Raw genomic sequence first — 18,548 nt, 5'->3', positions numbered from 1 at the left:
GATGAAAATGTTTTTGTTCTGTTCTGCAGATGCTGCTCTACTGGAATATCCTAATTTTACAGCTTCGGAGGTGCGCGTAGCTATCCGTCGCAAATGTAACAACGAACATTTAATTTAAAAAAAATAAAATAAATAGAAATTAGATGTTCACATTAAAATGTTCTTCTATTTTAATTCTCTGTTTTTGAATTTTAAAATATTTTATTTTTCTTTAAAGTAATAAATTTGTTTTTGTCACACTTAAATTTTCATGTTCATTGTGTTCACTTCTGACTTGTTAACTGATAATTTATGTAACGTTTATAGAGTTGTGAGTAAAATTGGACAATTTTAAAATGTTGGTAATAAAACAAAAATTTGAATTACCTTGAACATCTTGTGTAATTAATCTTTCCATGTAATTGTAGCCTAAAACAATGTAAGTTCTGTAGTGTAGTTACACATGTAATGAACAAAATAGGAAAGTAGGAATAAAAAGACTTTTATGAGCAATTAAAATTGTACTTTATTAGCAGTAGCAGTAAATCAAAAATAAAATTAAGTGTAATTTAAATACATTAATAATATATTAGTAGTATATTAAAAGTATATTTAATATAATTCTATGACTTAACTAGTACGCTCAAAATATAATAATCAAGCTCTAGAATACTACATAAAAAAGTATACCAAGTACTTCTTGAAGTTGTTCCAAAAAGTACATTGAAGTATACAAAGTATATTAAAAATTGTAAATTAATACTATTTAAATACTATTAAAATATACTAAGCACAAAAATGTTGTTCCAAAATAGCACAGTTTAAGTACATTAATCAAAGTATGCTAAAGTATGTTAAAATTTAATATACTAAAGTATACTTTTTTTTCTTTTTTTTTTTTTACTAGGGCATGTTTGCCCTGAACACCCCCCTATCTGCGTTAAATGGTTCGTTCTTGCTTGGAGCGCTTCACCATAACGCCTTTCAGCTGCAGACAGTGGAAGACAGGAACGATTGTGGTAGTTACTATGCTGCTAAGAAAAGTTATAAAATCAGCTTTTCAAAAACAAAAAAGAGAGGGAGAGAGAGAAAAAGGCAAGAGTTAATTTATAACCCAGTTTTTCTCTATGAGAGGTGAGTAGACTGAGATTATTAAACATTTAGCATAGTTAGCTTAGCTACAAATTACTAGCTCTCATACCATACTGTCACAACATGGCAGTTTTAAAAAATATTGATAAAAAAAGTGACATACTGCAGCTTTACAGTTTGTTCTAATCTGTTTAATCTATTTTAGTTCTTTGGTGTTTCCCTTAAGGAGTTAAAAAAAAAACAATAACAGCAAAACAACAACACAGCAGAACAATTCAGCAAGGACAGGTCAAACTGTGCTTCAGATTGATGTCTTGTTTCCTCCGATGATCCAACAGTTAATTCTGTTTCAGTGACCCACTGCTAATGCGCACGACAACATAGGTGGGTCATACCAAGATGCGGGGTTGGCAATGTCCAGCAGAAGGCGTAGCTCCTACTGGATGGTCATTAAGCTCCCGGGTTGGCTCGCCATCTCGTTCTCCTTAGGAAGATCCAGTTCAGTGACGATCCGAGACTCCTTAGTCCAGATCCCAGCCGAACGAAAACGACAAACAAAACAAAACAAAACACAAAAAAAAAAGCCTGTTGCCAACAAAGAGTGACAGTTAGCAACAGTTAGCTCCTCTGCTGATAAGCCGTTGAATTTCTGTTGAAAGGAGCAGCTGTTAGCTTCAGCGGATCAGCTGTTACTCCTGTTGACTTTCAGTTGGCTTGCTGTTAGCACCAAGAGCAACAGCCAACGCCTCCGCTGATCAGCCTCCGCTTCAGCTTTCCATTTAAATTAAATAAATGTTTAACAAATACATTATCTAAAAAAAAACCCCAAAAGAACAAAATACACTTTCAACTCACCAAGTCCAGTTCCACAACACACAAAAGATGATCCCGAACGCAGTCAGGGTGAGGTAAAAAAAATAATGCGAAAAGCTCCTTCTCAAGAAATAAAACAAAACAAAACAAAAAAAAAACTCGTCTTAGACAGCAAGTCAGCAACGAGTGGTCAATTTCTCTTATCTGTCTCTTTTGTTTTTCCCCAGCACAATCTCGTTTGCTTCTGCACTCTCTGCTTCTTCTCTCTCTCACGTCAGAGAACGCAGCAACCCGATTGGCTGAAACTAGTCACATGGATTATACATTAATGTAACCCTTCAGAATAAGAGTTCGCTGACGAAGCAAAACTGGTTTATAGAGTTTCTCTAATCAATTAAAATATATAAAAAAATCAAAATACAGCAATTTTAATGTCTCTAATTGTTGCTCTTTTTATATATATTTTTAACAATTTTAAGATCGATTAATTCCCTATTTATTCTCCTATTTATTTATTTATTTCCTATTTATCTAATTTACTATTATTTTTATGAAGAGGCTATTTCAACCTGGGTTACACAACTACAAAGCATTTTTGAGAAGTCTGGATTGCTTCATGTGTAGTTGCACATTGCTTTTGACTGCTGCTCATTCTTCCTCCCCCTCGATTTGTGCTGTGCTGTAGTTAGCATAGCACAGAGCTGTGCAGATTCAAACTGTGAATGCTCAGTTTAGTTAGCATCGCTACCAATGATGGCAGTTAAACGGTTTCTTGTAATAAGTTGTTTCTCCACCATTAGCGCATTTAGTAGTGAGTGAATGAGGCTAATTCACAGTGCTAAGAACGTCCTACTAGTTCTGATTGGCTGTTTTGGTCAGAAGGTGCATTACTTAAACCAGTAAAAGTAATTCAAGAAGGAGATGAAGGAGATTGATCGTTTTCACAGATTAACTGTCTCATAACAAACTGCTACGACATTGTGACAGCTTTAACAAATATGGAGAAAACATATTTTTTATTAAAGTTATGTACTGCAGCTTGAATAAAATGCAACTACAAAGCATTTTTGAGAAGTCTGGATTGCTTCATGTGTAGTTGCACATTGTTTTTGACTGTTGCTCATGGGGAGACATTTCAGTAATCTAAAACTAATAGAAAAAAATTTAAGCAACCTACTTGCATACTAGATGTGGACTGTTGGATGTTAAATTAATGAGCAGTAAATATTGTGCTAATTATCAGTATTGAACCAAAGAAAGCAAGGCAGATGCAGGCCTTTAAAATTGTGATGCTTTTTATGGGTCAAATAGACTCAAAAAATTGTAACAACAGCTGCGCAGGGGGGCCCAAACAAATGTTTTTTTCAGGAGTCTAACGATTCCTGGCAGTGCCTCCAATTACAACTAGTTATTTTTGGTCATGCAGCTTGAACACATTAAGAACTTTGTAAACCACATTTTACGTTAAATTTTTCTGTAACTTTGCCTACCCTCCAAAATTGTTCTTAAGAAATTCCCCTGTTTATGTTCCCTCCCAATAATGAGATGAGATTTACTCCCTTTGATTAGTTCAGGAAATATAGTCTTTCCAATTCGCTTGCGCATTTCCACCGCCTAAACAGCAGAGGCGCTGCAGCCTGCCCTGGTAACTTCCTTCTTTAAGGAACACGTCATGTTCTGATCTCTCAGTCTGTGCCACGCTCGCTACTTCGGTTCTGCTGGAAGGAAAACAGTCACGGTAACAGTCAGTCTTTAAGTTGTTTGGGTTGTTTTGTAGGTTAGGAAATAAAATGTTTACTAAACTAAATCTGTATTTAGCAATATAATCAGTTTATTTAAAGAATAGGAGTTTTAATGCTTATGGTTGTTACCACACTGGTTGGTCCACGTAAGCGTTTCACTTTGATGTTTAAGACGTCTAATATAAGATTTAGAGTTTGCTGTTTTGTCTGGAAATATAGCAGCATCAGTTTTTTTTTATCAAATATTCCAGCTGCTCGTTTTTCGGTTTTTTTTTTCTTGAGCAATCTGTTTAACAGTCATTCTAGTCTATTGTTTCTAAGCTACCCTGACGTTTCAGAAGAAACTGTCTTTCTACGGTAGGCTGTAACTTGCTCCAAGATGACCATGATGCCGCGTGTGTGTGTGCTGCTGGTGGTTCTCGCGCTGACTGCCGGAGAGGAGGGCGCACGGCTTCTAGCCTCCAAGTCCCTGCTGAACCGCTACGCTGTGGAGGGCCGAGACCTCACCCTGCAGTACAACATCTACAATGTGGGCTCCAGGTCAGTGCATGGTTGTTGCTAGACATAAAACCGCTCTGCGGTTAAGCCCCCACCTATGACTGTTGTAGTATTCTTCTCTCTTTATTAAGCTTAATTAAAATACTCATATAGGCCTCCAGAATAATCAGCTACTACTAGAACGAACCAGGGCTGAACAATGATTGAAGAACCACTGCTTGAAGAAACTGTCCTCTAAAAACTGGCAGTAGGTTTGAGAGTTGATTTTGAGTCCATGTTCTACGTGAAAAGGTCCAACTAGCTCATTTTTGATACCAGCCCATACCTGCCTCTCCCTTGCTGGTGTCTGATGCAAAGTGCAACTCTGTGCCCATTACTCATGCAGCCACAGGCCCATCCATCTGGTCCATCACGAGTCATTCTCATCTCATCAGTCTATAAAACTTTTGACAAATCTGTCTTCAGATCTGTCTTGGCCCAGTTTTGACGTTTGAACAATGTGTCTTGTTCAGTGGTAGTTGGGTTTCAGCCTTCCTTACCTTGGCCTTGTCTCTGCACTCTGAACATCTTGTACTTCTGGAACTCCAGGTAGGTTGCAGTTCCAGAATATAACAGCACTGGGAGATGATGTCTCCCAGTGCTGTTCCCAGTTCCCAGTTCCTGGTAGCTTCACATTTGACTCTTCTCAAGTCTTTGGCAGTTAATTTGCATCTTTTTCTCTCAACATGTTTCTTGTGACCCTGTTGAGTATTTGCAGCAAAATGTTTGATGGTTCTGTGATCACACCTTTAACTCACATAGTTAATACATCCATCAGAACAGGGCAATTTTCCAATGCATGGAAAAATCCTTTGGTGAAACCGATTTTGAAATCGGGAAGTCCCCATGAAATCAGCAAGTATAGGCCAATAAGTCTCATTCCGGTCAAGTCAAAAGTGCTGGAGAAAATTATTTTAGAACAACCACTATTGTATTTAGAAAGTAACAATCTTCTGCATCCTCTTCAGTTTGGCTTCAGACATAATCATTCCACAGAGACTGCTATAAGTCTGCTGCTTGAAAAGGTTAAACAGTGACTTGATGGGACAAATCACGGGTGCAGTTTTCCTTGACTTTAAAAGGCCTTTGATATGGTGAATCACAATTTACTGATCTCAAAGCTTTCATCATTTAATTTCTCAGAACGATTATTGTCTTGGTTTCAGTCATATTGGAAAGATCGTGAACAATGTGTTGTCATTAGTAAATCTGTCTTCTGCAAAATTGAAATGGGGATTTCACAAGGAACTATCTTAGGTCCTGTCCTTTTTAGTTTGTATATTAACAGTCTTCTTGAAACTTATCCTGAAGTTAACCTGCAAATGTATACTGATGACACCATTGTTTACACATCGGACAAAATCAGTGTTGTAGTCAATGAAAAACTTAGCTTGCAGAGATTATCATCATGGCTAAATGATTCGTATAAAGAAAACATCATTACAGTCCTTGCATATCCAGATCAGTGGGGACTCTGTTGAACAAGTATCACACGAAAAATATTTAGGAATAATTTTGGATGCTCAGTTAAACTTTAGGAGCCATATTGATAAAATCAGTAAAACCGTTAGATCAAATACAAACTGTTTAAAATTGTCAGAAATTGTCTAACACTTCATTGTGCAGAGGTGTTTTCTTTTACTCAATAATTGTCCCACATTTTCCCTACGGAGCTCCTGTCTGGTCTCAAACTAGTCAAATTATACTCAAACCGCAAGTCTCTTCAATCGGGCCTTAAAGGTTTGATATCAAAAGCCAGTTTTCATTACTGTCACATTTTGGTTAAATTTGGCATTTTGGACTTTTCCAGTTTCATAAGTCATAACCTTTTAAAATTGATTTTGGTAACACTTTATTTGAAGGGGGTTGAATAAGACTGTCATGACACTGTCATAAACATGACATAACACCTGTCATGAACATGAATAAGCCTTCATGAATATTTATGACTGTTGTCATAAAGCGTCATTCGGTAAATTATGACACTTTTAATACAAAGTTGACATTATTCAAAATGTCTTTGATATGACAACTTGACATTAACCAATAAATCATTACTGTTTAAACTTTACCTTTAATAACATAAAGTTACCTAATTTTTAAAGTGCAATCAATAATACTTTTAAAAAAAAATTATATCAGTAATGATTTCTTGGTTAATGTCAAGTTGTCATAACAACGTCATTTTGAATAATGTCAACTTTGTATTAAAAGTGTCATAATTTACCGAATGACACTTTATGACAACAGTCATAAATATTCATGAAGGCTTATTCATGTTCATGACGGGTGTTATGTCATGTTTATGAAAGTGCCTTGACAGTCTTATTCACCCCCCTTCAAATAAAGTGTTACCTTGATTTTTAAGTGTTTAAACAGACTTGTACCTAAATCATTAAGTGATTGCATACAGAGACTGCAGGGTAACAGCAGATCTACTAGAGCGGCTTTTAATGGAAATTGTAAGGTCCCCTTTCATAGAACCACTTTTGCTCAAAGTGCTCTGTCACTGAGTTCTGCAGTTTGGAACTCACTTCCTGTTAATGTAAAGTCTGTAACGAGGTTTAGTATGTCCAAAAAGCAAACAAAACTCTGGTTATGTCAAAAACATAATTGTACCCATACTTAATGTTTTATGTTTCACTGTTTTATATGCATGATTATGTATATGTTGTCAACATTATATTGTGCTATTTTAAATGATTATTACTTCAATTTTTACTAGTTTTAAGATCTCTGTTTAAAAGCCCATCTAGGTTCAAGTGCTGCGAATTAGCTGTTGCTATTGCACGATGACGCAAACATGGGATTGCTTTTCTGATCAGTGTGTCTATGTCGATGTTTGTCTGTCCCTATCAAATAATCTTAAATGAATATATATCGTAGCAATTTCAATAGTGCTGCATCCCTTTGAAAGACTTTTTACAATTTTGGACTTTTCAGAATCACTTAAATTTCTTTTTTGGCTCATTTTGACTGAGGAAAAGAAGCTGCGTAATAATTATTCACACCTTGATATAGGGTGTTGATTTTCTTAGGACCCTCCCTCATTAAACAAATACACTTCAGCTGATATGTTTATATTCAATAACCATTCAGGTTTATGCAGCTTTGAGTTGGAAAATATGAATAAAAATGATGATATGGCCAAAACTAAAACTTGCCTAATTGTGCACACAGTTTATATGAAGAAACCTGAAATGTTCTGATGTAGACCTGTCAGCAGAAACTCCTTGGTGAGAAACTAAGCTTTTCTAATGGACTTCACATAGTAAATAGCTTTAGTAAAGTTTAATATTTTAATGTCAAATGTGCATGAATCAATATTGATTCCTGTTTAAGTCGATATAAAATCAACACAAATGTATATGTAGATTACCATTTAGATGATGATTCCTAACATTGATTCAAAATGAAATAAACTAAAATGTGTATGTAGATCCAAATTTAGTATAATGGTTGAATCAACATTGATATAGTGTCAGTTGTGGTTAAAAACCTAACACTGCTTCAACATGCAAGTCACCGACCACTTTTTGTATAATTTAAATGTCAGGCATGACTGCCTGCTTAACCACATTTCAACGTTGATTCACTCATACTTTGTTATCTGGGAAAAGACTAAAGTAAATAATCAGACAGTTGAGACAAACATGATGTTAAAAAAATAGCTTAGACAAATAAATTAACTGTAGGATTGCTTCTCTAACCTACTTCCTGGGTTGGGGAAGTAGGTTGTTGCCTACTTCCCCAACCCAGAAGTGGGACAAAGAAGCACGGGAAAGACATGCGGCCAAGGAACCGAGGACCAGAGATGAACTCGGGTCAGCCTTTTATTTTATTACGTAGAGTTACTCATTAAAACTTTATTTAGAGCCTTACATATTTTGAAATGTGTTAAAGAAGAGATTACATCTGTGACACTGACCACAGGAATCTATGAATAAACCAAACTCATATCTAAACATTTAAATTTTAGTTTGATTTCTATGGGGCTCAACAGTTTGTTTAAAGAGGAAAAGTCACCGACCACTTTTAAAACACATGTTTGTGTTTTATCACTTACTGGTCATTATTGGTCCTGCAGATTGAACACATTAAAAACCTTTTATATAAGAGATGTGGAACTAATGAGGGACATTATTGTAATCATACGTGACTATTAAATACATCTTAGCCATGACATTTCAAGGTCCTTATCAGCTCTGATAAGGTTCTAACTTCACATTTAATGTTGGATTCACTGTAGCTTTACATACCTAAAGATGCTCTTAAGAAATCTCCCAGTTTATTGCCCCCCAATAATGAAATGGGATTTCCTCCCTTGTGTGTCCCTCTTTCTGTCTCCTTAGTGCTGCCCTGGAGGTGGAACTTTCTGATGATTCCTTTCCTCCTGAAGACTTTGGAATTGTGTCGGGAATGTTGAATGTTAAATGGGACAGAATAGCACCGTATCCTTGAACTGAAATGCTGTTTGTTGCTGCAGTTTTCAAATTGTACAGGTATTTATATTTAACCATAATCCTGTGATTTTTATGTGTTTTAGAAACGCGTGAACTTGTGGAATAGCAGTTTGAGATTGTTCTTGGTGGTAATAAATTAATGTAAGCATCCACATAAAACTTGGATGTTTGAAAAAGCCATTAAAATGCTTTGCTTGGTTTTACGGCATATGGGAAGTACTTTTACACCAGTGACATTTTGAAGTGAGTTTAATGATTATGTTTATCACCAGGTGTAACAGATACATTAAAGAAAACAAAACATGTCTGCCTTCAAAATAAGTTCTAAGTCACTTTGTAACTGAGTGGTTTTCTGCCATTCATCCTTTACCAAATATGTTCAGGGTGGGTCGACCATGAGTAAACTACAGAAGACAGCATTACCATGTAGAAAAAATGTTTGCCCATTTTTTATCTGTCCTTACATGTTTCAGAGAGGTTTGTGGTGTAAAAGGCATGGATGTTCTTTTCATTATGTCAGTTTTCAATTTAACTACAGAAATCAGAGCTAGCAACGTGTCTCATACGGTGGTGTTGCGCCCCCTAAAGGCAGGGTACTTTAACTTCACCTCAGCTTCTGTCAGCTACGTAGCCCAGGAAGGAGGACAGGTTGTGGTAAGATCAGATGTCTTTGTGGTGTGGTATGGTTAAAAAAGCTAATTTGAATATGAGTTTTATTTATTTGGTTGTTTATTTTTGAAGGTGGGTTACACCAGTGCCCCTGGCCAGGGGGGCATCTTGGCCCAGAGGGAATTTGATCGGCGTTTCTCTCCTCACTATGTAAGCTGGACTGGAATTCTTTCCTTGTTAGAAAATATACTGGTCATTTTATTTCTTTGCGATTTTATGCAACATATTTTGTTTGTATTTATCTTGTTTGATTTATGCTTCTTTTAGCTGGACTGGGCTGCCTTTGGTGTGATGACTCTGCCTTCTATCGGAATCCCTCTACTCCTCTGGTACTCCAGTAAGAGGAAATATGACTCGCCAAAAGCCAAGAAGAACTGAGGACCAGTTACTGGTTTTGAGGGATGGGGTGTGGGGACTGAGCCCGTACCTAAACTAAAAGTGGAAATGGACAGTACCAATGAAAATAACAGCAGTACATCAGAAAGAGAAACCTAGGAAGTAAAGGGGGGAATGGAAATGAACATATTTCCAAAAGACAGCACATCTGTGTTTGCTACTTTTCCAGCTATGTAAAATCGTGTAATTGTCGATTTTTGTAATCTGAATTTAATGTAAAAAAAAATTCCAGAATGTTCAATTACAGATATTTGTTTTTTCTTCTAATGGTGCCTGCTTGTTTCTGCTCATCAGCCTCAAACTAAGAATCAGTTCCAAAGTGGTTTGGCCATCATAATGTTCAGATGGTTTTGAGTTGTTGGCTTACTTTGTCCAGGATTAAGCAGTATAAAAAGCTCTTTATTGAGCAAACGTTCTTTTATTTGGAATTGCCATTTGTAATATTTTTAACCAGAATGTTGAGTTTGGTTTACTACATTGGGGCAGATTTACTGCACTAATGAGAGGATCTTCAAAAATGTCCCCAGGACAAGATGAGGTTTTCAGTTTTATCAGCATTCTACTGTTATCTTCATTATGAACAACACTAGGTAAATACAATCTGATGTGAAATTTCTTTTTCTAAAGTTTTGGAAAAGAAGGAAAACTGAATTTACAACATATGTTCAAGATCTTCATGATATCACCACCATGCAAGGGAGGAAAAATGTTTATGGATACAGAATGACATGTTTAAAGCATTCACATTTAGTTTTCACTCTTGCTGGTTATTCTCATACTTTCTTGATTTGGACTGAAATTAACTGAAGGGTTGTAGATAAACAAGCATGTAAAATACTATTCCTTGCAGTGCAGGAACACAAACATGAACACTGCAAACCAAAACTCTGCAGTCATCTTTTCAAATATAATAAAGCAGCACAACAAAAAATGTTGCTGCATAAATATAGCTGAGTTGATTAACAACAAATTTGTCTGTGTGGCTGGTTGACCTTTCATGACCTCTGTAAACATTAATATCTTAAACTGATATTAAACTAAAAGTTTTCCTCCACAAATGTTTGACTCCAATTTTGTTAGATTTGATGAAGGTGGGGAGACCAACTGCACTAAGGTGTTTCTGTGGCATTGATTGGGATAGACAGCTGGTAAATCACTATCTTCACAATGCGAGTTCAGACTAGGGGAGGCAGAAGGACAAGCGAGTGAACATAACCAAACGAAGGCGATAGGATTTGATTTTGGCGGATTGCATAAACTGTACATTGACTGTAGCAACATGGCTTCTACATCAGGAGGAAATGGTAGAAATGAGATAGAATGGATGATATCAAGATCAGCAAGAATGAAAAGAGCACTTAGGAAGAGACAAGAAAGGGCAAGAAGTTGTTTGGAAGAAAGTGAAGCAAGAGAAGAAGCTAACAAAAAGACAAAAACAAATGACAGGGCGAGTTCACGAGAACAGAATGGCTTTACTAGAGAAGTGGAATTTAAAGTCATAGTGGAATTCAAGCAAGGAGGATCTATCCACCTGATAAAGTTGACCAAAGCAATAGAGGAAGAAATAGGGAAAATTAAAACGACCAGAATTTTGAATAACAGAAGAGTGCTAATATATGCTATCAGTGAAACACAACAACAAAAGATAATCAGAATGAAAAACTTGACGGGGGGGGGGAATTAAAACATATATTCCAGGATCTTTAGCAAGGCTGAGAGGAGTAATATCAGGAGTTCCAATGGAAATGACAATGGAGGATTTGAAAAAAGAAATCAAAGGAGGGAAAATAACAGATGCCGCCAGGATTAAAAGTAAAAGAGATGGGGAACTTAAAGACACAATGGCAGTGATTTTACAATTTGAAAATGTTATCCCAGAAAATATCCAGCTAGGATACATGAACTACAGAGTTAGAGAGTACATCCCCAAACCCCTCAGATGTTTTACTTGCCAAAGAATGGGACACATTGCAAAGGATTGCAAAGGAAAACTTAGGTGTGCAAGATGTGGAGGTCCACATGAATTTGGAAAGTCCGATAAAGATGCTAAAATCAAATGTAACTGCGGAGGAGATCATAGTGCAGCATATGGTGGATGTAAAACGCAAAGGGAAACCAAACAAGCTCAAAGAATCAAAATAACAGAGTTTCATATGCTGAAGCTTTAAAAAGAGTAAGGAAAGATAATTCAAGAGAAATGAGGTTGGGAGAAATAGGTCAAAGAAACAACTTGGAATTCAAATCAAGGGCAGAATGATTATAGACAAATCTTGGTACCAACAACAAAAATACAAAACGCATGCTCGCATAAATGTAGTGTGGATGAAAATTCAATGGTGGTGAAAAAAGAAAACTGTAGCATTTATGTGCCATATTATCAATGTTACAGTACAAATGAAGAAGAAAAGTGATAAAATAAAAGCAATCGTAACAGCAGCAGGAAGATTTTTAGATATGAAAGAAATCCAAGCAGATCAGATTCATATCATTTTGAGTGCCACTGAAACAACAGAAAATGTCCAGGATTAGGATACAAACTTTTATAATGGTTCTTCACATTCTTCAATGGAATGCTAGAAGTTTAATTGCCAATGGGCAGGAACTTAAAAAGTTTATATATGATTTTGAAACAACCCCAGATATAATATGTATTCAAGAAACTTGGTTAAAATCTAATCTAGAATTTAAAATCCCTGGATATAGTATAGAAAGACAGGATAGAAGTAATGGTAGTGGAGGTGGATGTGCCACTTTAATTAAGGATGGAATAGCTTATAAGAAAAACATAACAAATAAAGAAATAGAATGTGTTAATATAGAAATATTTAACTTAAGAAAGCATGGAAATATTAAAATTATAAACTACTATAATCCTTGTGAAAATCTCGATAGTGAAATGTTTAAAGAAGTAGCAGGAGAAACACATAGAAGAGAATTATGGTGTGGTGATTTTAACGCACATAATAGTCTGTGGGGTAGCAAAAAGACAGATCATAATGGTATCATAGTTGAAGAAATGATGGATGAAAGATCATTAGTTTGTCTTAATAATGGAAAAGGTACAAGAGTAAATATACATAAGAGTACAGTTTCATGTTTAGATGTTACATTAATAACTGTCTTGTTAGTTCATGTGAATGGGATATTAATATTACATTGCATTACAACTACATTAGGGAGTGATCACTTTCCAGTGAGTACAATAATTAATGACATCTCATATTAACAAGATGGCGTTTCATTAAAGCTAATTGGCAAAAATTTTAAATAAATTGTGAGAAAACCAGCCATATGGTTACATTAAAAGGCAACATTGAAGAATGTACAAAACAGCTAACAGAACACATTTTAATGCTGCAAATTCTAGTATCCCATAAATAAAAGTTAAAAGGTAAGAAAAAAGTAGTTCCTTGGTAGAATGATGAATGCAGCAGAGCAATTAAAGAACGTAACAAGGCATTTAAATATTACAGAAAATTTAACAACCGAAAACCTTATTGAATATAAAAAGAAAAGAGCAATGATTCACAACATTATTAAAGAAGCTAAAAAAGAAAACATGGAGAGAATATTGTTCCTCAATAGGTTCAGAAATAAAATTGCAGAACGTTTGGTCAATGTTTAGGAAAATGACGGGGAAAATGAATGAAGTTAAAATGCCAGCCTTAGTCCGAGGACAGGAAATACTAGTTTTAAACAAAGACAAGGCAGATCTATTAGGGGAGACATTTGCTGCAGTTCACAGTGGTGAACATCTGACAGACATTCACAGACAGCAGAAAATACAAAAACTGGGAAATTATAAAAGTATTCTGGAAAAATGTCAAGAATGCATGTCAATATTAGACATGAATATAACCATGAAAGAAATGAAAACAGTACTGAAAGGGACAGGATACTCAGCTCCAGGAGAGGATCAATTATGTTATGCTGTGTTTTGACAGATTCCAGAAGTAACATTGAAATTAATATTAAAATTATTTAATAAAATATGGAAATGAAGGTTTAATACCAAATAGCTGGAAAAGGGCAATAATACTTTCATTTAATAAACCAGGGAAAGATCCTATCAGTCCAAATAATTATATGCCAATAGCTTTAGCTTCTCATTTAAGTAAATGGATGGAGAACATAATAGACAGTAGATTAGGATACATTCTTGAACATAAGAAACTAATGAATGGATACCAGCGTGGCTTTAGAACAGGGAGATCAACAATGGATGCTTTAACTAGAGTAAGTAATAACATAGAGAAAACTTTAAAAATGAAGGAGGTAATGATTATAGTATTTTTTGATATTGAAAAAGCATATGATTCATTGTGGAGAGAAGGACTACTTATAAAAATTAATCAGATGGGAATTAGTGGAAAGATGTATAATTGGATAGCAAATTTTTTGCTGGATAGAAAAATAAGAGTTAAGATTGGGAACTATTATTCAAAAGAGTTTAATGTGGAAAATGGGATACCTCAAGGTACTGAGGTATCCCATTAGTCCAATCTTATTTAATATAATGATTAATGATATTTTTTCTGACTGATACCGATAAATCTATAAATTCTGCACTGTATGCAGATGATGGGGCCATATGGATGAGGGGAAAGAATATAAAACATGTAGTAGGAAATATTAAGAAGGCAATTGATAAAGTAGAAAACTGGCCTTATGAATGGGGTTTTAAATTATTAGCAAGCAAGTCTTGTTTTATGGTTGTTACAAATAAGAGAAATATTGATACAGGAATAATACATTATATGGACAGCCTTTGGAAAGGATTAAAGAATTTAAATATCTAGGAGTATGGTTAGTTCTTATATATGGAAAACACATATAGATAACTAAGAAACTAAAGTTATAAATCTATAAAGGCTGTGGCTGGAAATAAGTGTAAATAAGTTAGCACAATGTTTGCATAAATACAGTTAAGACAAGTTTACTTTGTGTTTGTTGCTATTTTTATCCGATTTATATAAACTGCTTACTGCTCACATCTTGTGTCCAGAAACTCGAGATGTGAAGCAGTTTGGGGCAGTGTAACCCCCAGTGGTTGGGCTATGGTCTGCTGCCGTTTGTTTCATTAATCCTTGATCAGGAGGGATTGCTGCAAAGTCAGTATGTTTGTTTATTAATATCCCCATTAGCATCAGCAGCATGCTGCATCAACTATTCTTCCTGGGGTCAGTTGAATTATAAAGATAGATTATATTTTCCAAAAATCATAATACAGATGATTACACATTCTATTTTCAGTCAGTTTTAAAGAGAGACAGACTTTAAGATTAGATGTTTTAGATTCCTTTTGCATTAAAAAAAATTCCTTCATTTAAAGTGTACTCTACATGTATGATACTCATACATAAAGCACATGCATGTTCAATAACATATCTACTTTCATATACAAACATGCATAAACATCTTTTAAAATAAATTGTTTTAATAGTAGATTTTCTTCTGCTTATCCAGAGTCAGGTCACAGCATAAGTAAGGAGACCCAGACTTCCCTCTTCCCAGATGCTGTTCTGCTTTCCCCTCCTGAGACGCTGGATGGCAAACCACACTGGAATTGAACCCACAACTTCCTGATTACAGTATGACTGCTCCCCTTGCCCATGCTGATGTGGGAGCATGACTGTCGAGGGATTTCAATGAAAAATGTAAATTGTCTAACAAGTTGGGGCCTGAGCGACACCTCCAGGTTCACCTGGTCCTCCTGCCTCTACAGGACACAAACATTCATGTCGGCACATGCTGAATGCAAACAGGCACACACTGATGTATACTGAAAATCTTGCAGTAGGGGAATATAATTTGAATGTTTCATTCTTGATGCTCTTGACAATCAGAGAGTTGTGCATTTGATTTCAGCTTCCTCTGCTGGCACATAATGGGGTGTTAGGCAAGGCATTTAAATAAGAAATGCAAGTAAAATTATATGTGAATAAGTTTGTTCACAAAATAAGTCAATAAAAACAAGCAGTGCCATCATCTTCCAGCTACTTCCTGTTTTCTTCTTTGTCATTTCCAACAAAGTAGTAACATCCTATTGTTGATCATGTGACTTGTGTGATGTGAAAAAAGTGTTTTTTTGCAGTTTTGCTAATTTTGATACAGCAAAAAAGCCTGCCTCATCTCATAATCAAAACTTATCAAAAAACAAGTTAATTAAAAGCTAGCGTGTCTCAATTAAGCAAATTTATTTCGTAATTCCACTTATATAATCGATAGAAATTAAGCTGCTGTTTGAATTTAAATCAAACTAAAATAAAAGTAATTTATTTTTAAAGGTGAGACGGACTCACGTGAACTCAGAGGTGAGGTTTGCACTGCAAAAACAGAAAATCTTACCAAGTATTGTTTTCTAGTTTCTAGTGTAAAAACAAACTTACAAGTAACTTTTCAACCAGAAATAAGAGCTTGTTTTAAGCCAATAATTCCTTAATATTGATGAAAAAGTTCTAGTTCTATTTGTAACATGGTAATTTACTTATAACATGGTAAGTTAATAAGTTAAATAGGTAACACTTTATTTGAAGGGGTGTGAATAAGACTGACATGACACTGTCATAAACATGACATAACACCTGTCATGAACATCAATAAGCCTTCATGAATATTTATGACTGTTGTCATAAAGTGTCATTCAGTATATCATGACACTTTTAATACAAGGTTGACTTTATTCAAAATGTCTTTGTTATGACAACTTCTCATTAACCTAGACAAAATTGTCTTTGTTATGACAACTTGTCATTAACCAAGAAATCATGATCTAACATAAATTTGTCATAATAATAGTCATAATGATTTAATTATTACACTAGCAAAAGCTTTAACAAAACACTGATTAATATTTCCACTCCCTGAAATAAAGCAAAACAAGTATGACAAGCAATAAAGATTTCATTAAGCTTTATTACACTGTCAAATGATTTAACAACAGAGTCATTAAGTGTTGTTATAGTGTTGTTAATATTATCTCTTACTTGAGGTAAGAGATGATATTAAAAGTGAAACAAGTAGCAACAGTTATGAAGATGTCATTAAGTGTTATTAAAGTGTCATTAAGTAAAGTGGAACAAGTAACAACACTCATGAAAATGTCATTAAGTGTCATTAATATTAACTTTTACCTCAACTAAAGTGAAACAAGTAGCAATAGTTATGAAGATGTCATTAAGTGTCACTACAGCGTCATTAATATTAACTCTTAACTCAAGTAAATTGAAATAAGTAGCAACAGTTATGAAGATGTCACTGAGTGTCATTACAGTGTCATTAATATTATCTCTTCCCTCAAGTAAAGTGAAACAAGTGGCAACAATTATAAAGATGTAATTTAGTGTTATTACAGTGTCAAATGCTATGCTAACAGAGTCATAGATATTAAGTCTTACCTCAAGTGAAGTGAAACACACTGGAGAACTTATAACTACCATCATAGCTGTAGAACAAACCCTTTGTACATTGGAATAAAACAAAAGATAACTTGTTCTAAGATAACAGAAGGTTTAACGTCTGGTCAGCATATTGTTACTCTGAAATACTGATTGAAAAACTAAAACAGAATTACTTATTCTTTAACTTAATAAAATAGGTTCTTTCAACAGTAACATTTTTTACTTTGATTATGTCAGTCATCTCCTTCGTTATAGCCTTCCTGTAATGCTCTAAAAACAGGAGATCTTCTTCTTGTCTTCATTTCCCAGAAATGAAGCAGCTCTTTGAAGGTGTCCAGAAATTACAGCTGTTCTTGCAATAGTTAATCATGGAAAGCCTTTTCATGAATTCAAACTTAGTGAATCTCTTCTGGACATTTCGCTGTTAAATGTTCCGAATTGTTTCGTATTCTACAAATGTGGATGTGTAATAATAAAGAAGCGGTCCCCAAGTACTTTATATACGTCATATAAAGTATGACATATATAAATAACAATGGCTGCCCCAGCCATTGTTTCACTCACGGTGTTGGTGTTGTGATATTGTGCCCAACTGCTTTCTGGGTAACACACACTAACTGACATGCTGCCGCTGCAGTTCCCCTCCCCCCCACCCCTGGCTTTAAATATATAGGGACTGGTCCCTTGGTAACCCTAGTCAAAGCGCATCCCCCCCACCGCTTATGAGACTAGGATGACGCGCATTAGTGGGCGTCTCTTATTTTGATTTCTGAAAGGTGGTAACCCTAGTGATGACTCAATTCATTGTGGTCACTTAAAAAAAGAACAAAAACAAAAAACAATATCATAATTCAGCATTTATTTAAATGCCATTCCAAAAATGCTCTTTTCTGCACACTGTTAGAATGATAGACTGGCAGACAAATGTCTAGCTAACATGACTGGTTGTTATAAGGTGCAATACAATTATTTCTTAATACAAGTAGCATAATAACTGGAGCTGAACAAAATTATTCTGATCAAATATTTGTCTGGCAGAAGTTCAGACAGACTGCCACTGTTGTTATTCAGATTCCATCATTTAATGTATAGTTTTAGGCACATCAGTGCATCTTTTTACTTAATGAGCATTCTAAATTATTTCTAACCAGATAATCTGACTTATGATTGTTTGCAAGAAGCTTATTAATAAATAAATAGATTTAACACCAGTTTTTAGCTGTCTAAAACGTAACTTATTAACTCAACTGGTGAATGTTGATTCCTGCTCCGCCTTCCACACTTACCTGGCCCGTCCCACCCCACTTCACATTGTGAAAATATTAACACAAAAACAACTTACCTAATTTTCTTAGGGAATATTTCATGTGCTTCTTTCTCTTTGGTCAAACAGCCACCAGAGAACTTCTTTCTCTAGTGGCTGGTCCTCATTATGATCCTCCACACTCCTGGCATGT

General features: G+C 35.1%; 1 protein-coding gene and 3 long non-coding RNA genes across 4 annotated transcripts; 2 read left to right on the top strand and 2 right to left on the bottom strand.

Moving 5' to 3' along the window:
* Nucleotides 1-1,567: 1,567 nt before the first annotated feature.
* Nucleotides 1,568-2,261, bottom strand: LOC106962793 (uncharacterized). The gene is made up of 2 exons (XR_001428055.1): nt 1,927-2,261; nt 1,568-1,656 (listed from the first exon to the last, which is right to left on the bottom strand). It is a non-coding gene; the product is annotated as an uncharacterized LOC106962793 (long non-coding RNA).
* A 129-nt stretch (nt 2,262-2,390) lies between these two features.
* Nucleotides 2,391-3,035, top strand: LOC106962794 (uncharacterized). The gene is made up of 3 exons (XR_001428056.1): nt 2,391-2,507; nt 2,667-2,668; nt 2,981-3,035. It is a non-coding gene; the product is annotated as an uncharacterized LOC106962794 (long non-coding RNA).
* Nucleotides 3,036-3,511: 476 nt separating this feature from the next.
* ssr2 (signal sequence receptor, beta) lies at nt 3,512-10,844 on the top strand. The gene is made up of 6 exons (XM_015057424.1): nt 3,512-3,622; nt 3,988-4,166; nt 8,516-8,614; nt 9,172-9,280; nt 9,368-9,445; nt 9,563-10,844. The coding sequence occupies exons 2-6, from the start codon at nt 4,006-4,008 to the stop codon at nt 9,671-9,673; spliced, it is 558 nt and encodes a 185-aa protein (XP_014912910.1). The 5' UTR covers nt 3,512-3,622; nt 3,988-4,005; the 3' UTR covers nt 9,674-10,844.
* A 2,095-nt stretch (nt 10,845-12,939) lies between these two features.
* Nucleotides 12,940-16,076, bottom strand: LOC106962802 (uncharacterized). Its single transcript, XR_001428058.1, has 2 exons — nt 15,192-16,076; nt 12,940-14,934 (listed from the first exon to the last, which is right to left on the bottom strand). It is a non-coding gene; the product is annotated as an uncharacterized LOC106962802 (long non-coding RNA).
* Between the last annotated feature and the right edge of the window lie 2,472 nt (nt 16,077-18,548).

This window comes from Poecilia latipinna, unplaced genomic scaffold (assembly GCF_001443285.1).
Source record: "Poecilia latipinna isolate Pla-1442-1.1 unplaced genomic scaffold, P_latipinna-1.0 Scaffold1461, whole genome shotgun sequence".
NCBI lineage: Eukaryota > Metazoa > Chordata > Actinopteri > Cyprinodontiformes > Poeciliidae > Poecilia > Poecilia latipinna.
Note: the sequence above shows the minus strand (reverse complement) of the source record. Positions and strands in the feature narration are given on the sequence as shown.